The sequence below is a fragment of the Pelodiscus sinensis genome, chromosome 9, assembly GCF_049634645.1.
Source record: "Pelodiscus sinensis isolate JC-2024 chromosome 9, ASM4963464v1, whole genome shotgun sequence".
NCBI classification, from domain to species: Eukaryota; Metazoa; Chordata; order Testudines; family Trionychidae; genus Pelodiscus; species Pelodiscus sinensis.
Window position 1 is genome coordinate 63939364 of NC_134719.1, and position 25868 is coordinate 63965231.

General features: G+C 51.2%; 1 protein-coding gene and 1 long non-coding RNA gene across 3 annotated transcripts; one reads left to right on the forward strand and one right to left on the reverse strand.

Moving 5' to 3' along the window:
• Positions 1 to 3284: 3284 nt before the first annotated feature.
• LOC112546758 (uncharacterized) lies at positions 3285 to 14819 on the reverse strand. The gene is made up of 4 exons (XR_012906068.1): positions 14515 to 14819; positions 9350 to 13445; positions 8081 to 8211; positions 3285 to 3424 (listed from the first exon to the last, which is right to left on the reverse strand). It is a non-coding gene; the product is annotated as an uncharacterized LOC112546758 (long non-coding RNA).
• Positions 13559 to 24864, forward strand: LOC102455984 (flavin-containing monooxygenase 1). Of its 2 annotated transcripts, XM_014576383.3 has the most exons (10): positions 13559 to 13932; positions 14808 to 14864; positions 16200 to 16420; positions 17682 to 17870; positions 18956 to 19118; positions 20892 to 21034; positions 21504 to 21703; positions 22491 to 22846; positions 23865 to 23937; positions 24269 to 24864. In XM_014576383.3, the coding sequence occupies exons 3-10, from the start codon at positions 16289 to 16291 to the stop codon at positions 24609 to 24611; spliced, it is 1599 nt and encodes a 532-aa protein (XP_014431869.2). In that variant the 5' UTR covers positions 13559 to 13932; positions 14808 to 14864; positions 16200 to 16288; the 3' UTR covers positions 24612 to 24864. The 2 variants fall into 2 exon arrangements, with proteins under 2 accessions (XP_014431869.2, XP_075793159.1); XM_075937044.1 differs by lacking the exons at positions 13559 to 13932; positions 14808 to 14864 and adding an exon at positions 15871 to 16039.
• The last annotated feature ends 1004 nt before the right edge of the window (positions 24865 to 25868 follow it).

Sequence of the window (25868 nt, forward strand, 5' to 3'; positions counted from 1 at the left end):
TTTAATGAGTTAAAAGTAGATTCTGATAATGGCCAGGCCTTTAATCTGCCTGCCGATTCCCTCCCCGCGCCCAAATCCCAGCTCTTCTTCACCCGGTTTTCTCTCTGTGTAACTGAGAGAGACACTGATACAAAATAAGGGAAAGCAAAGCACCGGCCTGGTTAGAGCAAAACCACACGATCATCTATGTGCGCACAGCACCTCGCACAATGGGTGCTCAAAGGCGCCACGGTAATATTCACGATGGATAATAATTACCCAAGAAAACAGTGGAATCGACGAGACTGCATTGCTAGAATCAGTCCATGTGTTGTGGCGAACTCTGTTTAGTGCCAGATGTGGTGAGGGGGCTACCACCATTCCAGTCCACGTCACACGCCGATCATTTTATAGACGTCTTTCCAAGCTCTGGTCTGCACTAGGGAGTTATCTGGAAACAACTCTCCTTCTTTCGAAATAGCAAGCGGCGCGTCCACGCTACCAAGCACATTACTTGGAAATAACGGGCTAGTTATTTCGAAATACAGGCAGTCCCCGGGTTACATGGATCCGACTTACATCAGATCCCTACTTACAAACGGGGTGAGACAACCCCGCACTAGCTGCTTTTCCCCCTAGCAGACCAGGGAGACACGAAGCTAGTGCCCCACCCAGCAGACCAGGGAGACACGGAGCGGCTTTTCTCAGCAGACACCTCAGCTTGAGAATAAAGGACTGAGGGAAGTGAGGTGTAGGAGAATAAAACTGAGCTCTGGAGAAATGTTTGGCTAGAGTTTCCCCTACAATATGTACCAGTTCCGACTTACATACAAATTCAACTTAAGAACAAACCTACAGTCCCTATCTTGTATGTAACCCGGGGACTGCCTGTAGTAACTCCTGCTTTCCATGGGGAATAATGCTTATTTCGAAATAGTTATTTGGGGAGTTGTTTCAAAATAAGTTATTCTGGAATAATTTCCTAGTGTCGACACATGCCCCTCGTTACTACCATCTGTATTTCTTGCATGTAAGGACCAATTCCTTTGCAGGCTCCGTAAGGCAAGTCCATCCAGAGAGGGAACGTCTGCCTACGGTGTTTACAAGAAACGTACACACAATTGTTAGTTTAGTTCAGCGCTTCTCAAAATGAGGTTCGCAAGCCGCAAGTGGCTGTTTAATGTGTCTCCTGCAACTCTTCGCAGCACATGACATTAAACTACTGTGCAACGGAATGATTGGCCGATCGGGATGCTTTTGTGATGCTAGGAAACAGTTATAATGGATGAAATCGGCATAGCTGCTCTGTTATTTGCTGTGCGGATAATTATATATAATTAATTTCCCTGTCATGTTGTTTAACTATGTAAACAGACTTAATCTCTCTCTCTCTATATTTTAGAGTGCGTATGTCTGTCTGTGAGTCCGTTTGCAAGAACTCCTCCTCAACGGGAAGAGCGAGGGCCACCAAATTTTTGGTTGTCGACTTCTTCTTCTCCTAACTGAAAGCAAAGTCAGGGTTTGGTGGTGCCAGGACAACCGGAAGCCCTGGAAAGGGACTGTTTTCCACCACATGCAAAGGGAGGGGCTGCTGTTTGGAGGGACGTGGCCACTGGGGGCAGCTGTACCACCAAGGGAGTGGTACATCTTGGCTACCAGCACACCAGTAAATAACCCTCCTATCCCGAACCCTTTCCCCCTCTCCCGGCCCCTCGCTGCAGTTCTGGGGGGCGGGGGGGAAGCCCACTGGCAGCTGGGGGGAGAAAAAAGGCCCCTGATGGCCGGTGGGGGGACTTGGGGGAAAGAAAGGGCTCGTGCTGGATGGGTCCCCCCCACCTTGAGCCCCTCCTCATCCCCCAACATTCATTCTTTCAGCCCCCCTCTACTCCCAGCCTCCTGCATTGCTCCCCCCCTTCGCCCCGCTAGCCCCCTGCCCTGGATGCCAGGCAAGCCCACTAGCCCGTACTGTAAATGAGCCCGTGAATTCACACCGCTGTGGCCCTTTTGGCTAGTGCTGGTCAGTCACTTGGCCCTGAAGCACTGAGGTCTGAGGGTCCCTGGTTTCGTTCGTTTCTGCCTCTTGCTCGCGGTGAGCCTATTCCTCAGTTCGGTGTTTCAGCAACACCTGCTAAGCGAGCCCCAAGAAGTGACGTGTTCTGGGGCGCGTTGGCTTGGGCCTGTTCACGTCAGCGGCGCCCACCTGACAGTACGCAGGAATCCTGGCTTCTGGCTCTGCCACTGAGCTTGTTGTGAGACCTTGGGCAAGTCGCTGCGCCGTGCCTCAGTTTCCCCACGTGCTGGTTCTCACCCTCCTTTGCAAACTGCTTTAAGATGCAGGCTTGAAAAGTCCCATGTCAGTGGCTGGCAGCTGAGGATTCCAGCCTCACGGGAGACCTTGCTGGAAAACGGTTGCAAACGACGAGCAAAGCACGCCCTCTGGCGTTGGGAAACCACGCCCTCAGAGTAGCCGGGGTGGGGGGTTGATTTTAATCCCTGCCACTGGGTTTACCCAGCCCTGGCTGTAAACATGGGCATGGAGCGACCTGCTTCCCTGTACGTGGGCAATTAGTTCTGCATTCTCCTCGCTTTTTAGACTCGTGGGTCACTTCTCTGTGTGGGCGCCTTTCACGCGGGCTGCCTTCCTGTAGGGAGCTTGTGGGCCAAGGGGAAGAGCCGCACAGTCAGTCTGCCAGATGGTGGTTTTGGCCCGCAATGATGTTTCTTTTAACCCTTCAGCCCCCTGCAGGTGGGCTGCAAAGTGCACCGCTGACTGTGATATGGCGCCGCACGTGAAATACTCGAGTTTATCCACATGCCCTGGGGATGCTTCTCCACAGGGATCTGCGTGAGCCTCCCCTCTAATCCGTTTGTGCCCCCCACTCGAGATCCATGCAGCAAGTCCCCCCACGGTCCCTCACAAGCCGCCCTGATCCTGCAAGAGACCTTCATTGAATAGCAGGCATCATTTCTGACGGGCCGGCCGTGCCTAATGCCAGCCTCTTACACGGGACTTCTCAAGCCCTGGTTTTGTTCAACTGGAACTATTTTGGGGGAAAGTGGGGGGGTGTGATACGGGTCAGACAAGATGATCACAGTGGGCCCTTCTGGCCTTGAAATCGATGAAGCTGTAACGATTTCTGCCTTGAATGTGTTCTGTAGGGCCGGGCCACTGTCCACCAATCAGTGACCACTCATGGCGCCAAGATGTTGTTCTGCCGTGACTTCCCAGGGCCAGGTAACTCTCCAGTCCGAAGTCCTGGCGTTGTCGAGACTCTAGGCCCAGCAACCGGATCTTCTGAAATAGGCTCGGAGCAAGAGACTTCAAAGTCAACCCGTGTTGGTGTGTCGATTACACAGATTCAAGCCATTTCAGCAACGGGGAAAACTGGCGGCCGGCTCAAAGGGTAGAAATGTCAAAGGCTCCAAAAATCACATTGTGTAAATACTGAGACCACAGAATAAACAAGCAGAAAATAAACAAGACAAAGAGCAGAGATTAGAGCTTTGTATAGACACTGCAGGGAGGGGCCCATGTAAATCTAGGATCACTTCATTGATTTCCACGACAAGCAGGATTTGGCTCAGGCAAAATATTAAATTACACAGATGCTAAGATGTTGATAGATACTGAGGTCAACATAAGCTTGAGTTAGAACTTGATTTAGTTTCAGCTACACCAGACTAACACAGCTAGGGTGTGTCTAGACTACATGCCTCCTTCGACGGAGGCATGTAGATTAGCCAGATCGGCAGAGGGAAATGAAGCCGCGATTAAAATAATCGCGGCTTCATTTAAATTTAAATGGCTGCCCCGATCTGCCGATCAGCTGTTTGTCGGCAGATCGGGGCAGTCTGGACGCGACGCGCCGACAAAGAAGCCTTTCTTGATCGGCACAGGTATGCCTCGTGAAACCAGGTTTACCTGTGCCGATGAAGAAAGGCTTCTTTGTCGGCGCATCGCGTCCAGACTGCCCCGATCTGCCGACAAACAGCTGATCGGCAGATCGGGGCAGCCATTTAAATTTAAATGAAGCCGCGATTATTTTAATCGCGGCTTCATTTCCCTCTTCCGATCTGGCTAATCTACATGCCTCCGTCGAAGGAGGCATGTAGTCTAGACACACCCCTACATTTCTATCGCTATTCAACTTGATTTTAGTGAGATATAGAGCTTTTTTGTGCATTATACCGTTGAAAATCACCCCCTCTCTTTACGTTGCTAATGATGAATGCCAGAACTTACGATCAAGCACCCATGTTTAAATCTTAATCCTTCCTACTTTTTATTTCCAGTTAAATGGATGCTCTTGAAAAAAAATCTTCCGTTTAACTTTTTGTTTAACTAAAACTGGTAGAGAAATGAGGAAATGGTATTGCAAAAAAAAAAAAAGTTGATGCTGCTTTCATTTTGCAAAGTTCTAAACGAACCTGCTTTTTACTCATTTCTTTTTCAAACTTTCCTTCCTTTCTCTTTCCCTTCCTTTTCCTTAATTCTCTTCCCCCTTTTATTTTCTCCTTTCACGTCCCTCTCTCCCCCAGCTCCAAAAGACTAGGAAAAAAAGGAAAGCAAAGAAAGAGAAGAAGAAAATAAATGAGAAACTACAAACATATATAATTTTAAAGTAAATTATTAGTTTCCTCACTTATTTATATGGTATAAAGTATAAAGTTTGTCCATATAAAGAGATTGTGAAACATACAGAAAACAGACATATTTTGGGTGAAAATTTTCTATTTTAAAAATAGCCCATTTTTGATGGGAAAATATTTTGTCTCAAAAATTTCAGCCAGCACTTGTTACCAGGGAAGTGCGAGCTAACGCACTCTAAGGGTACGTCTACACAGCAGCATTATTTCGGAATAACTAACGTTATCCCCCGCCCCTCCGTCCGAACCAGTTTTTCCCTTGCTGCAGCTCGTAATAAAACTGCCTCTGGCTACTTGTTGCTTACAAACTCAGAGTGAGGACGATGTTTTCTTCCACAGTTCACATCTACACACAAGCAGTTAATTTGATATAACGTCAAAATAATGTCGAGCTGGAGGAGTTCTTATCCTGACTCCTGTAACCCTCATTTTACAAGGATTAAGGGAAGTCGGAGGAAGAGTGCTCTTTCTGGGACTTCCTGCTGTGTAGTCAGCGCCAAAAGCCGAAATAAGCTATTTCGACTTCAGCTACGCAATTGACGTAGCTCAAGTCGCGTCGCTTATTTTGGATTTAGCCCTGCCGTGTAGACGTGCCCTAAGAATGGAAGGGTCTCTGTCGCCACCTAGTGGTGGTTTTAATGAGTCTGCTACTGCTGCCAGCAACCAAACTCGGGGGGTAGATTCACAGAGGGGACTCGGGGTGTGTCTGCGGGGTGTGTTAGCTTGCACTGGCTGGGGTGTAAATTCCAGGGTGCACCAGCGTGTGCGCACTAACTGTCCCCTATGGATCCTGATGGTGCTCACTAATAGTTCCTTAGTGGATGTTAGCATAGTACCGAGATGAAATCAGTGTGTACTAGGGAACTTTTAGTGCGTACCACGATGGCGCACACTAGAATTTCCACCCCAGCTGATGGAGAAAAGCCCTTAGCCTCTTTGCCAAATGGTGGAATGCCCAACCCTGAGTCAGACACCCTGGCTCCCTCCACGATGCACAGGGCAAGATAGACACCAAAAAAAGGCTGCGCAGAAGCTAGTCAGACACCTTTGCTAGCCAAGAGTGAAATGCAGAGGGCTTTAAGGCCCAGATTCACGAGGGTATTTAGATGGCTAGCTCCCTCTGATCTGTGCCTTTGTCCCAGCCGAAGCCTAGGTAGACCATGTGTACAGCTTCCCCCTTGTCCGCGAGGCTTGTTATATTATCAAAGAAAGCTCTCGGGTTGGTTTGACGTGATTCGTTCTTAACAAATCCACGTTGGCTGTTCCCTATCACCTTCTTATCTTCCAGATGTTTGCAGATGGATTGCTTAATTATTTGCTCCGTTATATTTCCTGACACAGACGTTAAACTGACTGGTCTGTTCTTATTTCCCTTTTTATAGATGAATACTAGATTTGCCCTTTTCCAATCTTCTGGAATCTCTCCCGACTTCCATGATTTTTCAAAGATGATGACTAAAGGCTCAGATACCTCCATCAGCTCCCTGAATATTCTAGGATGCATTTCATCAGGCCCTGGTGACTTGAAGACATCTCACTTTAAAAAAAAATTACTTTGTTCTTTCCCTATTTTAACTTCTGAACCTACCCCATTTCCACTAACATTTACCATGTTAGGTATCCCATCACCACCAACCTTCTTAATGAAAACTGAAACAAAGAAGTTGTTACGCACCTCTGCCATTTCCAAGTTTCCTGTTACTGTATCTCCCTCTTCACTGAGCAATGGGCCTACCCTGTGTGACGTAGTGGGGGTACCTGGCTGGTTTCTATGCTGCTGGCTCTGGGATAACCCCCACTGGCTGCCGTGGGTACCACGACCCAGCAAAACAGGATGAGTCACTATGCAAACCAGTATGGCCAGACACCCCCTATGGAGAGGAACAAAGGAAGGGGGATGCTGCCCTGGCTGGGGGGCAGGTCTGGAAGAGAGTTAGTTAGTGGCTGTCTGTCTGGGAGCATGGAGGAGACAGTCTAGGGAGAGGGGCTGGAGTTTAGGGGCCCAGTCTCCCCCATCTCAAGGGGGCCTGAGGCATCCTAGCCCAGCTCTGTGACCAGATTCCATCTGTGCTGTGCTGTATCCTGGAGAGGCAATAAACTTCCTCTATTCCACCGGCTGGTGCAGTCTGTTTGTGCCATTTCGGGGTGCAGGAGACGGGGGACCCCCAACGTGCCGTCACACCCTGTCCTTGGCCTTCCTCTTGCTTCTAATGTATTTGTAGAATGTCGTCTTGTTTCCCTTTATGTTTCTAGCTAGATTGAGCTCGTTTTGTGTCTTCACCTTTTTAATCTTGCCCCTGCATATTTGTGTTGTTCATATTCTTCCTTTGTATTTTGTCCTTGTTCCCACTTTTTATATGACTCCTTTTTGACTTTTAGATATTTCAAGATCTCCTTGAAAGCCAGGGTGGTCTCTTGCTCTACTTTCTGTCTTTCCTATGCAGCGGGATAGTTTGCTCTTGCTCCCTTAATAATGTCCCTATAAAAACCTGCCATCTAACTTCAATTGTTTTGCCTCCTAGCCTTGCTTCCCATGGGACCTTACCTACCAGCTCTCTGAGTTTACTAAAATCTGCCTTCCTGAAATCTATTGTCTCTATTTTGCTGTTCTCCCTTCTACCATTCCTTGGAGTGATGAACTCTGTGATTTCATGGTCACTTTCACCCAAGCTGCCTTCCACTTTCAAGTTCCTCCCTATTTGTTAAAATCAAATCCAGAACAGCTTCTCCCCTAGTGGCTTTCTCAACCTTCTGAAATAAAAAATTGTCTCCAATGCAGTCCAAGAATGTATTGGATAGTCTGTGCCCTGCTGTGTCAGTTTCCCAACATATGGCTGGATAATTGAAATCCCCCATCACCACCAAATCTTATGCTTTGGATGGTTTTGTGAGTTGTTTAAAAAAAGCTTCAGCCACCTTTTCTGCCTGTGTAGGTGGCCTGTAGTAGACCCCAGCATGATATCACCTTGTTTTTCACCCCTTTTAACCTAACCCAGAGACTCTCAATACGTCCGTCTCCCACATCCATCTCTATCTCAGTCCAAGTGTGTACATTTGTAATATATAAGACAACACCTCCTCCCTGTTTTCCCCGCCTAGCCTTCCTGAGCAAGCTGTACCCTTCTATACCAATATTCCAATCGTGTGTATTATCCTACCAGGTCTCTATAATACCTACTATGCCGTAATTGTGTTTATTTACCAGCACTTCAAGTTCTTCTGGCTTATTCCCTGTACTTCTTGCATTTGTAGACAGAACACTAAGATATTGACTTGATTCGGCCTTGTCTCTCCTTTATCCCTGCTATTATAGCCCATGATCCCCCACAATTTCTGATCCATCTCCCCGGTCTCCCCGTTTTTCACTTACCTGTGGGCTTTGGTCACCTGACCCCGCCAAACCTAGTGTAAAGCCTCCCTCACTAAATTAGCCAGTCTGTCCCCAAATACTCACCTCGAAAGGTGGATCCCATCGCTGCTTAGCAGTCCTTCTTCTTGGAACAGCAACCCGTGGTCACGGAAGCCAAAGCCCTCCTGGCGATACCCTCTTTTGTGGCTTCAGCAAAGTCTTCCAAGTCCATGGCTCTGGAGGCGGCAAGAGACTGTCCATGTGGGCTCAGCTTACTCTGACCCCCACCATAGATGCTACCGGCACAGATTTCTCTATCCCTTCCACACTGTAGGGCAGGGGTCTCCAGCCTTTTTAAACACAGGATCACTTTTTCAGTTTAAGTGCAACTTAAGATCTGCCTCAAACCCAAATATCCTTGCCCCACTTCCGCCCTGACTCTGCTCCACCCCTTCTCCGAGGCCTCCCCCTGCTCACTCCATCCCCCTTCCTCTCCCATCCTCACTCACTTTCACCGGGCTGGAGTAAGGGGTTGGGGTGCAGGCTCTGGTCTTGGGCCAAGGCTTTGGCGTGTGGGAGGGGTTCCAGGCTTAGCCCAGGGTGGGGGATTGGGGTCCAGGAGGGATTTCAGGGTGCAAAGCTCTGGGAAGGAGTTTGGGTGCAGGGGGACTCACGTTGGGGTAGGAGGTTGGATGGAGGAGGAGGTTCAGGGCAGGGACAGTCAAAAAACAAAAACCACCCACTTTGCAAGCAGTAAGAGAAGTAACAACAACCCCCCACGTATGTGTTGGGTCAGGAGATGAGTGAAGGACAGTGTGTGTTTGTGAGAGTGACAGACACACACACAGTGTGTGAAAGTGACAGAGATTTGCACTGCCAAGCTCCCTCCAGCCTCTTCTCTCTGTGTAGAGTCTCAGAATAGATGTAGGGGAGGAGGGACACCCTGACATCAGCGCCCCCTCTTCTCTCTCCCACACTCTGCACAGCAAGCAGGAGGCTCCCAGGGCGGCAGCTCCAAGGCAGAGGGCAGGAGCAGCATGACAGTGGGTGGAGGAGCAACTGAAGTGCCAGTTCTTGAGAGCTTCCTGGCCAAACCAGTCCGGATCACCTGCCAGAGGCTACAAGATCTACCGGTAGTTCCTGATCTACTCGTTGGTGACCACGGCTTTACCCAGTTCCTAGGGCTCAACATGCAACCCTGTAAATTTACACACCCCCTCACCCAATTCCTAGGGCTCAGGGTGTAATTTCCCGCGGGTTGGCAGGATCTTTAGCCATTGAAAGAGCCTCACACGGTAATATCCTGATCCTCTATTGATTGACAATCCCCGAGCAAGCAGAATGCACATGCTAAGCACACAGCGTCAAGCTCACCAATCCTGGTACAGGCGACTTCCCCGGTTGGACAGACAATATCAGTCTCTCTGGATCTTAGCTGCTGCACATCACGGTTGTGCTGGAGAGTCCTGGCCGCTCTTACCTTAGGCTGTCGCTCGGAGGTGAGTTCTTCTTCCAGGTCGTCCCCCTTCTTGGTGTTCCTTGTCTCCCTTTGTTCTTCTTCCAGCCTTTTGCTCCTTTCCTTCTGCTTCTGTTACTTCCAATCTTCTTCCCGGTCTCCTTCCTGGACCCCAGTTTACATAATGAAAGCTGAGTCCTGCTTAGCTAGACCTTCACCCAGTGGTTCTTAACCTGGGGTGTACGCACCCCCTCGGGGTGCGAGATGCCCTTTCTAGGGGTGCGAGACATGTCAGATTTTTATGCTGTATCTTAGGTTTAAAGAACTGACCTACTTCAAGGATTTTTAATAAGGGGTGTGTGACGGGACGGACAGGCCGCGCACTGACGGACAGGGGGTAGCCCAGGCCCAGCTGGCGGAGAAAGCCCCGCCCCTCCGACCCTGCTGGGCATGCTCCCAGCAGAGGCCGGGGATAAAAGCAGAGGGAGCCCGGCAGTCGAGGAGAGGAGACCGCAGGGTGAGAGAGGAGACCAGGCCGGGCCGGTGATTCTGCAGCAGCTGGGACCAGAGTCGCTGCCGGTGCCTGACCCTGATGCCGAGAAAGCAGCCGCCAACCCAGGGAGGCAGGAGCGCGCCCGCAACCCCGGCAGGTACGGCCTTGGAGGGGAATGGGCCCCGGGGGAACCGGGGTGCGGGAGGGAGCAGCCCAGGGCAAAGGATACAAAGTTCGGCTCGGCGTGTATCGGCCGGATCCCCTGCCGAGCCGGCAGGAGCCATAGGCCCCGCCTAAAGGGCCCTGGGCTGGGACCCGGTGGAGGGGGGGGCCCGGGTCCTCTACCACCCATTCCCCCTGCCCTGGATAATTAAACCCCGGGCCAGGTACCCAGCTAGGCCTCTAGTACCGTAGATACCCTGATAGAGGGACCTGGACTTTTGTGTTGGGACTTTGGGTGCCATATATACCCTAATAGAGGGACCTGGACTTTTGGGACGTTGGGTACCGTGCATACCCTGATAGAGGGACCTAGACTTTTGTGTTGGGACTTTGGGTACTGTGCATACCCTGATAGAGGGATCTGGACTTTTGTGTTGGGACTTTGGGTACCGTATATACCCTAATAGAGGGGCCTGGACTTTTGGGACTTTGGGTATTGTATAGGCCCAGAGAGAGGGGCCCGGACCAAGACCCAGGCCAGTAGAAGGGGGCTGCAACACCCCGTCAGGGGCGTACCCCCTGACAGGGTGCAAGAACATATATTGAGAACCAAAGGGGTGAAGGCTCCAGTAAGGTTAAGAACCACTGCCTTAACCAATTATTTTACTAACCAATCATAACAAAATGACCTAACCAATCATAGCCCACCACCTTAATTGATTTACACCTAGCAAAATTAATTATACAACAGACAGAAACAGTTACAAACCAGACAGAGATCACACAGTCAAACAATAGGAAAGCGTAATGACAATGATCATAGAATGAGGATTCCACAATCTCGTGACCTCAGGTTCTGGCCAGACAGAATGGTGTTCCTTCAGTTTTCTTTACCCATCTTGAGATCTGTTTCTTTATCTGGTGGCAGTGGGGGAGCTATCCGGACACAATCCCCTTCTCAGAACCTGGTGTGACACTATTTGAATACAATTTAGATGGAATGTGAGTATGTGGCTCTAGACCTTACAGCTAATGGCTGCTGCTCTTCAGTCTGGCTGCAGAAGGTGGCTTTGGCTGTCAACATGGCTTCAGGCCTTCCATCGTGGTTACAGAAAAACCATATTGTTACACAGAGACCGCTGTTTATATATCCTGTGGGGGGGGGGTCCAGTGGAGGAGAACAATCCTCTTATTTCTATTGCCTACTTGCGCATGTAACACCAACAGGTAGAATCGAACCTGGGACCTCTTAGTGCAGGAGTTGCTACTGCACGAGCAAAAGGCCAGAGCAAACCCATTATTCTTTTAGGGGTCTCCATGCCACTAAGGCTACGTCTAGATTGCAAACCTCTTTCGAAAGAGGTTTTTATGAAAGATACTTTCGAAAACGCCTCTTTCGAAAAAGAGCGTCTAGACTACAACCAGTAATTTCAAAAAAGCAAGCCGATTTTTCGAACGAGAGCACCCGGGCAGCCCAGATGCTCTCTTTCGAAAAAGCACAGTTTGCATTACATAGCACCTTTTTTCGAAGGAGCATGTTTGAAAAAAGGCATTCTTCCTCATAAAACGAGGTTTTCCATGGTCAAAAAAACCTGCCACGTTCTTTCCATTTACTTTTGAAAGAACGCAGCAGCTGTCTAGATGCAGGGGAAGTTTTTTCGAAACAGGGCCACTTTTTTCTAAAAAACCCTGTAGTCGAGACACACACTAAATGAGATGGTACATCCCTTCCAGCAGGTGTGTGGGTTACACGCCCATGGCAGCACTCCGGGTTTCCCAGCACCTTGGATCAATAACGCTCGTGCGTAACAAACATCTTCGATACTTTTCATATCTCGGCATTTTTCCTTATTAGCGATTCGCTGGAATTGGTCGCCTCCCAGCTTGTCATGCAACTTCACTGAGTAGTTCCAAGTTATACCCTGGTTAATTGCTTATGTCTTTCGAGAGCTCTCGCTGTGTTTTACAAGTGAAATAACTTCCAGAGAGCGGCACTCATTGAGAGCGAAAAGCCCCAAAAATCCATGACAGCGGACCCAGTCCATACATTCTCTGCTTATATAAACATATAAAGCACTTCACATCCGAGAGGGCTTGCAATAAAACAAGAGAGCCATCCTGTTTATATGCTCTGTTTCTTATCTTGGGATTCGGAGGTTCTCTGGACAATAGATCGCGTAGTTTGGGAAGTGGGTGTTGCTCTTTCATTGTCTTTAGTTCCTTTAGCCGAAGATAACATACTAACAAGGAGGATTACAGTACTGGGCAGGAAAGGAATTGCTTCCTGATTGAAGGGTCAGCGAGAGAGTGAACCAATGGGAATTAGGAGCCTGAGAATCAGGACTCTAGTAATTCGCTACCAAAATCTTCAAGGCATATTAGCCATCAATAGATCTGTGACAAATGCGTGGAATTGTCTGCAATATTTTTATGAACTATCTGCACGACTCTCTACTACCCTTTGTGGACAAAGAATCGATTTCCTCTGTAGGAACACGTCCGCACTACAAACTGTGGTCAATGCCAGTTATCCTGGTGCCTAGTCACCACAGTTTCTGCATCACTCAAAAGTGTGCACATGTGGCTACTTGGCTGAGCACTATAGGTTCTCCTGTGAAGTGTGGGGCACCAAAAATAGGTGTGCGAGTTCGCCACGTATCGCCGCTGGCACAAGGCTTTTTGGGAAATCACTAGAAGGGACTACTGCCCAGGGATCTCTGAGTATATGGGTCAAGTTCGCAGCATACAAATCTTTCCATCCCATAATGCCATCAGTAGTCCATAATTGTGGCATCTTTTTAAATAAATTCCAGGCATCCCACTGCTCAGTAATGCTTCCTCTACACTTTTCCATCCACGTGCAGATTTTTTACATCCGTGTGTGGAATAATTTTATGTTCACCAAGGCATGTGCGAATGTGCACCACCTGCATAAACAAAATCCTAGCTGTGGGTGCTTGGCTAATCAGCTGGGCAGCTCTTGAATCTCCCCTGCGGGGCCACACATGTGCATGGCTTGCAAGGAACGCTATTCCCTTCAGAAGAAACGACACGAGATCGGAACGGCTTGAAGAAAGGCATCGAAGAACTGAGAGTGGAACAAAGGGAGCAGCCTGGCAGAGGAGTGGGATTGTCCTAGACCTGAGATGCCACCGTGCCCAAGGGGGACAAGGGTGGGAGGGACTTGGGCACCTGCCACGGTGTCCATGTGGCAGATGAGCGAGACCTGGTCAGACGGGTTTGTGTGGAAGCTGTTGGCTGTTTGCAGTCTGTGTGCTCTCCATTGTGCTTTTGTCCTGATGAAATAACCCCTTACATCATGCGAGCTGGCTGGTCGCTGGTGAACCCGGACCTTGCCCCTGCGAGAGAATGGGATGGTAGAGAGACTCAGACTTGATTACAGTAAATCGCAACGTGAACCGCCGGTCTGCAGGGCCCTGAGGAAGGTGAAGATGAGCAGCTGCAGGCGTCGGGTGCCCTCAAAGGGGCCAGGAATGGGGGCGCTCACCGGTGTAGTAGCCTCAGGAACCGTGGGGGACCAGAGATGGCAATTTCCTGCTATGGTGTCGGGAGATGTTCCCGCTTTAGGTGCATGGCCCGTGGGCCAGGGATTGTATGCCGTTCCAAGGGGGAAAGGAACCCAGAACATAACAAGCGCTCCGGGGAGGTGTCCCCACACGAGGGTGCTCACCTACTTCGCTTCAACTGGATTCTCCGGCAACGAAGAGGCCGAGTCAGGACTTTTAGAAGACAGCCTGTGGCTTCCCCGTTTCCACTGACTGCAGTGCTGGGCCAGCAAACCAACAGGGCCTTCTGTCCCGGGGGCACCCACTCCTTCTTGAGAAGGTCTGGACGGACTTCAGTCAGTCGAGGCCCCGCAAGCCTGAGGGGGGACTTTTGGAAAAGCTCTGTACACGTCCCAGAGAGGGGGTCCAAGAGGCCAAGGGCTATCTAGGCTGGACAGGCACCGGGGGGGGGGGGGGCCAGCCAGGCTGCCTATCTCCTAGCTGAAGACTGACCGTTGTGCGAAGAGAAAACCTAGCACAGACTGTGTAGCTGGGCACTGGGGGTGGGACGCGCTTGGGGGAATAAAGACAAGGGGGTTGCACGACCCCCAGGTCTCTCTTGATTTGGGAGGGCAACCAGCATCTCGGAAGGGGGGCTGGTGAGGGTCCCCCCCCGGTTACAGGGCCGTAGGCTGCCCTGTATAAGTGAGAGCAGCCCTCAAAGTGGCTGTAATGTGCTCCAGGGCCTGGCCTGCACTCCGGGAGACTCCAGATGACAGCGTCTCTCCTCCTGTCACACCCAACACCCAGCTTCTCCCCTGCAGGCCCTAGGGAGCAGAGCCCTGTGCAAGGAGCTCGCCCCCAGCCCTGTGCCTCCTCAGGGTCACACAAGCCATGGGACCAGCGTGCGAGTCAGCATCACTTGCTTGCCACACTCCCCGCTGGCTGGGATCAGGGAACAGCAACCAGCAGCCCTGGTTGTCTCCGGAGCTCCGTCGTGGCTCGGATTGCACACCTCCCTGGGCTGGCTCGTTTTGGAAAGCAATCAGACAGCCACCCACAGCCGAGAACTTTGCTCCTGCGAGTGCCTGCAAGGGTCGGTTACGAAACAGCCAAGGAAAGGGGGCGGCTCCACTCTCCGAGAACTCCCCACTCCTCCCCCCCCCACCTGTCGCTGTGGCCAAGTTGAATTACAGGGAGTGATTCTTTCCACAGCTGCCCAGACCCGCTCGGGGAAGGACGTGGCTTCGACAAACAAGACTCGGGCGCGAGGTAAGGGAACGAAATCAACCCCTGTATGCGGATGCTAACGTGGGTACCACGCCACAGGGACACAGCTGTTTAACTAATCCAAGTGGCTAAGGACTGGGTTCCTGCAGGGAATTTGGGTTGCTTTCGAATCACCCGCTGCCACTTTGTGTTGACTAACCCACCAGCTGGAAACAGATTTTATAATAAATATATATAATTTGTGTGCAGCGAAACTTCTGTGACCGTGCATGCCTCAGATCCCTGGCGGCAATAGAAGCTAGGAGGTTCCAATTGGACATGCAAGCGTTTGTTTTGCAGCAGATGTTGTTAGAGAGTCCTTACCCAATATGAATGCATGCAAAGAGGTGCACTTACTGGGCAGAGAAAATGCTAACTCAGTAAAACCAGGGTAGGCAAACAGGGTGTGATCCTGAGGCATAGGTTCATATTCTGATCTTGGAAATAGGATCCGAAGCAACCCAGCTGGTTGAGAAATGCTTTTTTTTTTCCTCCCAAAAAGCCCCTTGTGAATGTCAAAATGTTTCCATGAAAAACTCAGGTTTTCCCCCCAAAATTGAAAACATGAAAGGGGTTTTTCCCCCTTTAAACTTGACCTTATTCATGGAGAACTCCTTGCCGGAGACAGGCGAAAGACATTCCAGGGGCTGGGAGCTGCATTTGAACTGGCAATAAGTCGCAACATTTTAACCAGAGAGGGTAATTAACGCTGGAATATCTTCCCAAACTCCCCCGGGGAGTCTTCCTCACTTGAATTTTTTACACGACACCTCTGGGTCCTTCCCAAGGAGAGGTCCTGGCCCTGCCAGGTATCAGACACAACGCAGAGGAGTTACTGGATAAAATGGTAAAATCTGTTCTGGAGGAGGTCAGACTTAGATCAGTACCGTGGTCAGGTCTGGCTTTACATGTTTGCTCGCTACCCTGCATACAAAGACAGCGAGGTTTGAAAGCGCCCGTTCTTGTTGCAATAGGTCCATGTCTCTACCACTGGAGGAAAACTCGTATCGCTGCGGTTTTCAGTGATCACTTAGGGACTTGCCTTAGTCTGTGGCTGGGCTAGGGTTGCCAGTTTTGGTTGGACGTCTCCCAGGAGGTTTCATGACACGACCTAAAGATTAATCCAGAATAATCTTGGAAGGTTGGCAGCTGAGAGTCTGGTCCCAAATGGAGTGAAAGTAACGTAACATTTCTTACGGGTCCTGTCCTATCGCAATTCGGGGCCCTGCCGGCTCTTTAACTAGCTCCCTGCTGGCTTTTGCCACAGCTCAGCTAGCTCTTGCCGGGGCTGCGCACCAGCACAAACCCGTTCTCCGTCATGCTGTCCTCGCTGTTTAGATTCTACATTGCTGATCCTCCCGGCTGACGTGGTACCGACCGTTCCCTGAATTCCGAGGCTGCATGATCTGCCCCCGATAACGGAGACCATGGTGAAGACCGTTGCCGTGATCGGAGCCGGGGTGAGCGGGCTGGCCTCCATCAAGTGCTGCCTGGATGAGGGGCTCCAGCCCACCTGTTTCGAGAGAAGCGACGATATCGGGGGGCTCTGGAGATTCACGGTGAGTGGGGGGGGGGGGTCGTTGCCTGGGCAGTGAGCCGTTTGCATGGGATTAGCTGCAGCTGTGCAGGCCAGTAACCAGAGACAGTTCGGTACCCGAGACATGGAGTCAATCCGGATCCCAACAGCCCGAAACAGAACTCGCTTGTGCAAAGAATGACAGTGTCCCATTCAGACACGGGGTCTCCAAGCCTCTGTATTGGATGTGACCTTTGGATCCCGTGCACTCCCCAGCCCTCTGGGTTTGAGTAGCAGCCAGACTCCCCTCGGGCACTGTCCCAGGATGCCAGCTCTCTGGCTAGCAGCCTCCTTGTTGGGGAAGCCAGCCCCTGGAAGATCCATGGGGACAGGAAAGGGAAGGTGGGAAGGACGGGGTCACAGATGGCCACCTCTATCGGCTCAGGGACTCCATCATGTGGCACATGCTCAGATGTTCCCCTCGCGTGTATCTACGCTGCAGTTACACCCCGGTGGCTGGCCCTGACGTGGGATCCCAGGCTCAGGCTAAAGGGGTGTTTGCTGAGTGCAGTTCAGACCCCCAAACTGACCCTGGTGCCATCTTCTGGGACTTTCCCGCAGCTGTGGGGCTGGGTAGAACCTCTGTGCTCAAGATGGAGTCTGGGCGGTGGGAACCCAGAGCCCAGACTCCATTTGGAGCCTAAAGGTCTGCACAGCCCCTCAGCCAGAGCCCCACAAGCGTGAGTCGGCCGGCGCAGGCCAGCCGTGGGTCTCACTGCCGCGTAGACACACCCGCCGTGCCACAGAGAAAGGGGAAACCTCCCTCTCAGATGCTGGTGGAACGTTCCATCCCTGGCCAAGGCTCAGGGGGCAAGGGCTGTAGGACGGCGGAGGTAGGGGGTGGGTGAAGGCAGGACGGCTCTTCTGGGTGCTATCAGCCGGGGAAGGGAGGCAGGTTCTGGCCTCTGACAGTGACATCCAGCCAGCGAAGAGATCCCTCTGGGGCGTCGAGTGCTTCCCGCCCCACTGGGCCCTTGGGGGATGCCCGTGTGGACGTCCTGCCTGCCCTCCGTCCGGCTCGCAAGGGAGAGGAAAGGGTCCTGCTGCTGCCCCTGCCGGACATTTGGGCAGAGATGAGCTGCAATTTGGCCCGGTCTATTTAATTCTGTTGTGAGCGCAACAGCCTGGGCCAAAGTCCATGGCCTAATCTCATCGGTGGCCCGTCCCCCGCAAATGGAAACCGAACGCTGCGGAGAAAAGAGGGGGTGACAGATCTACTCTTCCCCGCACCCCTGTGCTGCTAGGAGCACGTGGAAGAGGGAAGACCCAGCCTCTACAAATCCGTGGTCAGCAACACCTGCAAGGAGATGTCCGCCTTCACCGACTTCCCGTACCGTGAGGATTTTCCCGTCTTTCCGTCCAACTCCCAAGTCCTCGAGTATCTCCGGATGTATGCTAACCATTTCGGTCTTCTGAAGCACATCCAGTTCAAGGTGAGTTATAAAATAGAGCCGCTCGCCCACGTGGGAGGATAACAGCCTACCAGAGCTGCCTGCCGAAGGAGCGACTTCTTCAGGTAAGCAGTGTAGACTCAAAAGACATCGAACGGGATGTTTTTATAGAGCATCGTGGTGCTAACAGGAGTTCGCCTCTTCTGAAAACCCCACTAGAGGGTGATCTACATCCTCTGGTGCCTAAATACCCTTGAAAATTTGGCTCCAGGGCCTGGCTAGGCGAGGCCCTGGACAAACACAGACCAAAAAGATGGTCCTTGCCCCAAGGAACTTACAATCGGAGCTGGCTGAAAAACCGAAATCCTTTCCCTTGGAAAATGCCATGTTTTGTGGGAGGGAAATAGTCCCAAACTGGGAGAAAATGTCAGAAATGCCATGTGTGTTGGTGTTCTGTTGCGGGAAGGGTTTCCAAGAAAAAATCCATTTGGGAACTGAAAATGTTGCTGTTTCCTCAGACCTTGTCAGTTTCACTTGACATTAACAAGACCCATGGGGGGGGGGGGGAGGCAGAGGCAGAGAATGCAGCCACTTGGTCTCCTCCCACCACTCTGAGAGCCAGAGGGAAAGGGTCTGGTCATAGAGCCTCCCTCCCTGCCTAATAGCTCCGGGAGCCGGAATGGCATGTGAACAGGCTCTGGCATCTCTGACTCCCACAGCTGAGGGAAGTGGGTGTGTTGGGTGGGGGGCCATTCAGAGCCTGGGTTCTCTGCCTCTGCACCCTTCCAGGAAAGCTCATCAGTTTCACCTTTGGCCAATGAAAGAGACAAGAGCAAGCCGGACGGGCAGCCGCACCATTTCCATTTTCCCCAAATCAAAATTTTTCTGCAATACTTGAAACTTTCTCCTGGAAAATTCAGGTTTTGCGAAAGTGGCAAAATTTTGACCAGCCCTGCTCACAATCGAAATACATTTTCCCCCAGGCCAAGACTAGGGCTGTCTCCCTCCCTGTCTGGGAAAGGTCCAGCAGATTTCCTCAAGCGTACGTGGTCGTAGACGGTTTACTTGTCTTTGCTGCACTCCACGCTCGCGCGGATGGACAATAATTGTTCGGTTCCTCATTTCAGACCACAGTCATCAGCGTAAAGAAAAGCCCCGATTTCTCTGCCACTGGCCAGTGGACTATTGTCACGGAGTCTAATGGGAAGCAGGAGTCATCTGTCTTTGATGCTGTTATGGTTTGCATTGGCTATCTCTCGGATCCCTCCCTCCCGCTGGAGTCCTTTCCTGGTACAGGATGTCTTGTGTTTATGATTAAGCATTTCTGTGTGTTTGGCAAGGAGACAAAAAAAAAATCTACAAATGAGGAAATTTTTGTTTCCATGTTCTAATCTCCTGGATCTGTTGACTGCCATCATGTTGACATGTGTAATTCGGGAAAAACTTTTGTTTTCCAGCTGTGCCCTTTTTTGGGGCGGGGGGGGGGGGGGGGGGTGGATCTGGCTAATTGATAGGCACTCGTCCAAGGGATAATAGTCTCTCTCTTGAGAAGGCTAGCTAGAGAAGCGGGCCGCGCTAACCATTTGGAACATGCGGTGTTGGTGTAGAAAAAGCACGGGGCCAAATTCTCCTGTGGGGAAGGCAGACAAAGCTTCAACGCAGCTCTGCTTGAGTACTGCAGCATTCGCTTTTGGCCCATCATCCCCTGATGGAGGTTGTAGGTCTTTCCTACTCTTTCTCAGCCAAGAGCTTCCCAGGAACGAGGAGGAAAGGTACCTTCATGGGGGAGTGCCGGTTGTTTTCCTAACCTGGCTTCTCCCCGGATTGACATTTTAAATACAGCCGTCTCTCGGGACCGCCCACAGGAATCGGGTCTTGCTGTGTGTCACCATCAGAGTTTGCACACCCTGACTGCGTTACCTCCCATTTTCCAACCACCCCCCTCACTTTGGAGGGGGAGGAATGGACAACCAAGATTCCAGTGGTACATGCTTAGGGGGGCTGCAGTGGGGCGAGGGTCCCATCACGAAATCACAGCTGACCATGGATTAAAATGTCTTGGTCTTGAAATCCCGTGTTTAATCCTCAAGCAGGCATAGTCACTCCAGCGCTGTGTGTCTAGTCATAGATCCCTGGCCCAGAAGGGTCCGTTGTGATCACCTAGATCATGGGTTCCCAAACTGGGGGGCGTGAAAAACTTCCAGGGGGGGGCATGAGGCGATCCAGCCACACACACCCCCGTCAATCCCACCTCAAGCTTTGCTGCTATTTTTTGGGAGAGGGGGCGTGAGGGTTTCTCAAAAATCAAAAAGGAGACGTGATGCTGAAAAGTTTGGGAACCACTGACCTAGATGGACCTCCTGGCTCACACCGGCCAGAACTTCCCCCACGTAATTCCCAGGGAAATATCCGATCCTGACGTAAAAACTTCCAGTGATCGAATCTCCACCATGGCCCTCGGGGACTCTCTTAGTTCTGGTTTCCATGGGCGGAGACGGGGGAAAGGAGACGACCCTATGTACTCCCTGGCTCTGCGGAGGACTGTGTCTGCTGGGCAGGAAGGAGGAGGAGAGCTCGTCTATCGCGTCTCATGGATTTCAAGGCCAAAAGAGTCGTCCTCTGGTCTGATCTTCTGCATACGACCAGAGCACCTCTCCCTTGCATCTGACGAAGTGGGTCTTTGCCCACGAAAGCTTATGCTCCTACACTTCAGTTAGTCTATAAGGTGCCACAGGACTCCTCGCCGCTTCTCCCTTACAGTGTCTGCATCCAGCCCACCACTTGTATCTGAGTTAGAGCCTCCCTCTTGGAAAGGCACCTACATAAGTTACTCCATTTCTCCAAAAATGAGCACCAAGAGTATCATGGCACCAGGCTGCACCCTGGAGTCATTTGGTTTCTATCCTCACTAACAAAACCCACCTGCATTAACACCAGCGGATATGGTTCTGAATGATAATTTGCTATTATTTAAGTAATATTTTTCTGCATGCGCCATTGATTGGAAAATGCTTGAATTTCATCCCTCGCGGTCTGTGAACTCCTGCCCCTAATTCCTCCCAGGCATCAAGGTGTTTCAAGGCGAATACTTTCACAGCCGCCATTACAAGCACCCGGATGTGTTTGAGGGGAAGAGAGTCCTTGTGATTGGCATGGGGAACTCGGGTGTGGATATCGCCGTCGAGGCCAGTCGTGTGGCCAAAAAGGTGCCGTTCTTCCAGCTACTTCCAAATCGGGAGGGAGGGTAACATTTGTTTTTTGCTGTGGGCCTCGGCCGGTAGCAAGGAAGCCATTTAGAAACCGGGCAGAGTGACCTGTCAGGAGAAAGGCCCTAAAAACCAGATGCTAGAGGTGATATCCACAGGCTCAATTGCTTTTTCAGAGACGCACGCGCAATGAAACATACCATCAGATCCTAGAGCCTCCAGTATTTTAACCTGCCCCAGCAGTGTCTTTATGGCACTGTGGTCTCTAAGGTAGTGGCAGATGGGTTGAGGAGTCAAAAGTGTCTTTCTCCTGCCCCCGCCCCTCTCTCACTCCGTTCCGAGAGACCTTGAAGACTTTGCCCGTTGGCTAGCTGGGTCAGATCAGAGACAGTCCTTGTACGGGATTAGTTTCATAAATGCAAGGGAAGCCACTTGCCCTCCAACGCTTTGCCGCTCTCTTGTCTTCTAGGTGATGATCAGCACGGGCCGAGGTGCCTGGGTGATCAGTCGGGTGTTTGACAACGGTTACCCCTGGGACATGATCTTCCTCACTCGTTTCATGAATGTGATCCGCAATTCCCTCCCGGGGCCGCTCACGACGTGGCTGGTTGCTCACAGGACAAGCCAGTGGTTTGACCATGCAAACTATGGCCTGATACCTAAGGACAGGTATCTGCTGGGCTTCTGCTGCATGCCGTGGTACTTGGTGACGGGACTAGAGACTGGAGGGAAGTACAGTGCAGGAGCAATGCAAACCCATGGGCCCAGGGTGGGATACGGGAATTGGTAAATCCACCCCAGAAGGCAGCGTCCCAGATGTTGATCAGCTAGGTTTTCAGAGCACTGTGAAGACGAGATTCTCCTGCCCTGCCCTGAGGGGCCCCTACACACGAAGGGGCTCACAGCTATGCCCCTCCCCTTTTTACCAGCTATAAGGGCAAGCAGTGGGGGAGGGGCAGAAAGGAGCGAGTGGGGGCCAGACCTCAGGGCAGGGGAATCGATAGCATGGAAGTGGGATACTGAGGGGGAGGGGCACAGGGCCACAGTTCGGGTGCTAGCGGTCCCCGGCACACACTTTTTAGGGATCATCTTCCACTCCTCTGGCTAGGAGCTAGGTCTGCCCCATCAACATCCATTGAGTAGCAACCGGTAAAGAGTCAGGCAGCTTTTGAAGTGCATTTCTGCTCAGAACAGTGACTCCGTAAAAGCCCTGTAAGCCAAGAGACCAGAACCCGGGGAGGAGGCGGTGATGTATGTGTGGAGGGCTGACTTTGCAGGAGGGCTGACTTTAGCTGAAGACTTCAAGACCCTGGAGCCTTGTTTGAAGTCGGTGGGAAACGGGGCCTCGCTTACGTGGTTCAGAGTCAGATGACATTGTTGACTTCCAGGTCGGAGGTCGTCCTCCATCTCTCAGCTTCAGTACGTTCTGAAGGCATCTTTCTGTGTTCTGATGCAGAGTCATGATACGGGAGCCAGTACTCAATGATGAACTTCCGGGCTGTATCATCACTGGGAAAATCACGGTAAAACCAAGTGTAAAGGAGATCAAGGAAAAGTCGGTCGTGTTTCAAAACAGCCCCACGGAGGAGCCCATCGACGTTATCGTCTTTGCCACGGGGTACAAGTTCTCCTTCCCTTTCCTGGAGGAGTCGGTCCTCCAAGTCGAAAAGAAGCAGGCGTCCCTGTACAAATACATCTTCCCCCCGCAGCTGGAGAAGCCAACCCTGGCTGTCATTGGCCTCATCAAGCCTTTTGGCGCGGTCACGCCGGTCTTCGAAATTCAAGCTCGCTGGGTCACGCGTGTCTTTAAGGGTAGGTGGCGCAGGCGGGCACGTCCCCAAGGAAAAAGGCTGTCTTTCCGACACAGGTGGTAAGCAAGTGGATACCTCACCTGACGGCAGTGGTGGGCAACTGATGACCCATCAGGGCCCATTGTTTTCCCCCTAAGATACAAAGCACGCCCCTGGAAGAAGAGGGGAGTTCACTCGTATTCAGCGGAGAGAGACGAGGGTGCTCACGTCAGGTCCTTGTAGATGGAGCAGGCGCTCTAGTGTTTCAGGGGGCATTGTTGTCCACTAGGGGTGCAATGCTCCTGAGACGACAAGTCGGTGTCGATCTGAACAGGCGCCTTCTCAAACATGTTCATAGCTTCACAGCGTGTAAAGCCAGGAGAAATGTTAGAGGATCCCTTCCGATCTCCAATAAAACACAGGCCCACCCCCCTGCGTTGAGCTCAATAGCTCATGCTTAGCTAACGCATGTCCTCCTGAAGGGCATCCAGTCTTGATCGGAAGATATCAAGAAATGGAGAACCCACCCCTTCCCGTTGGATTGTTCTAATGGCAACTCACCCGCAGTGGGGGAAGGTGGCCTCGTATCAAATTGGAATTTGCTCCAGAAGGCGAGAGAGCCCCTCTTAGCCACACCCCTTTGTGTCCCAGTCCTAGAGAAGGGGTAAGAACAGGTATGATTCAGATGAACAATTAGGCCACTTGTCAGTGGTCAAGCCCTGAGCTCCCTCTGCTGCAGGGAGCAGGAACTAGAGTTTCCAATTGCTGAGAACAAAAGCGAAACAGCTCGGGCCTTGTCTACACACAAAGTGGCACCAGTTTCGCTCAATCGGCCCAAACACCCTTTTCAGGGGCTTGTTTCGGCCTCATGTCAATCTGCAACTAACCGAAGTAAGCTCTGTTGAAATAAGCCTGGTATAAGCTGGAATAAGAGGGTCCACGCTAGCCTTTTCACCCGGGTCACTGAATTGGTTTAACATCCCACCTGGTGTTAAACAAGCCCACCACTTCCTGACGACAATCCCTCTTCTGGTTGCTAGGCTTGAGTCAGCTGCCGCCGGTGAGCGCCATGGTGGAAGAGATCAACGAGACAAAGAAAAATAAAGTTCGCTGGTAAGCCGGGTCCCCTCGTGTGAAATACCTTGAGCCGGATTTAAACTCCCCTGAACTGTGGGAGGTTCCAAATTTGGCAGCGGTTCCCTATCTCTGTTTGGCGGTGACCAAAATCCAACTGTGAATTCCATTCCCCTTTCTGTCTAGAGCATTTGAAGTCCATCTTTTAGCTGCGAGCTCTGTAATTACCCGGGGCGTTTGGGATATCGAGTCAAAGAAACCCCCTGATGATCCAACGGGGAAAAACGGGATTGAATTTCAGTAGCATCTCTTCTGTTTTACCGATTGATCAGAATCACATCCCTCCCCACTTCTTTTCTGCTGCATTAAGGTTCGGTCTGTCCTACGATGAGGTCCTGAAAACCGATTGCCTCGTGTATATTGACGAACTCGCCTCCTTTATCGGCTCCAAACCTAATGTGCTGGCCCTGCTCTTCACGGATCCAGTCCTGGCCATGAAAATTTTCTTTGGCCCATGCACAGCCTACCAGTACCGACTGACGGGGCCGGGGAAGTGGGACGGAGCCAGGAACGCCATCCTGACCCAATGGGACCGGACAATAAAGCCCATGAAAACCCGAGTGGTAGAAGAGCCGCCAAACTTCTGTCTCAATTTGCTTAAACTAATGGGCCTTCTTGCTCTCTTTGCTGCCATTTTCCTTGGTTTCAAGTAGTCCAGGTGTGATATACAAGCCAGCGTGTATTCATCTTCTGGCTAGACACTATCTCTATATGGGGAGTCAGGAAAGAAATTACTACAAAGTTCCCTTATGCACAGAAAGTTTTCTAAAGGTAGGGAGAGCAAAATCAGACTTTAACCAATGTCCCTTAGCAATTTCTCCTCTCACTAAACTATACACCAAGGGTATGTCTAGACTACATGGCTCTGTTGCCAGAGCCATGTAGATTAGTTTACTAGACATACCCAAATGAAATGGCGATTTAAATAATCACCGCTTCATTTAAATTTAAATGGCTGCCGCGCTGTGCTGATCAGCTGTTTGGCGGCACAGCGCTGAAGTCTGGATGCTCCGCGATCGACATCAAAGGCATTTGTTGACCTCCCCGGTAAACCTCATCCCACGAGGCATAACGAGGAGGTCAACAAATGCCTTTGATGTCGACCGCGGCGCATCCAGACTACAGCGCTGTGCCGCCAAACAGCTGATCAGCACAGCGCGGCAGCCATTTTAATGAAAATGAAGCGTCAACTATTTAAATCACCGTTTCATTTGGGTATGTCTAGTAAACTAATCTACATGGCTCTGGCGACAGCCATGTAGTCTAGACATACCCCAAGACCTTGTCTGCACGCCTTTCTTTGAAGAGTGATTTATTTAGAGTTATTGGAAATAGGCTACTGGAAAAGATTCATATACATGGAGATACATCATCTCATAGAGCTGGAAGGGACCTTGAGAGGTCATTAAGTCCAGTCCCCTGCCTGCATAGCAGAGTGAGTACCACCCCCGGCAGGTTTGCCCCAGATCCCTAAATGTCCCCATTGAGGATTGAACTCGCAACCCTGGATTTAGGCAGGCCGATGCTCAAAGCACTGAGCTATCTTTAGGCATGATTCAGGGACCGGGAGGTGGGATTCTTTGGGCCGTACTTCCGCAGCGGGACAAGCTAGGAGACCATCATTGTTTCTTCTCCCCTAATGTTGGCGTTTGCCAAATAAAAGAATGGGACGTTCAAAGTCCCCGGGCTTCGATAGTCTGCTATTAAAACGCAAGGCCCCAAATCCGGAAGGCCCTGAGATCCCTCCAATCTCTCTGGAGTTCATTGGCACCAAGGTCCAGCACTTCCCAGGGGAAAACCTTTGCTTATTTGCTAGTTAACCGGCGGATTCCTCCATCAGGCCAAGAGGAGAGTAGCTCCTGTCCGTGGGCGCTCTGCCCTCTCTGGAAGTCTTAGCTCCTTGAGATCTT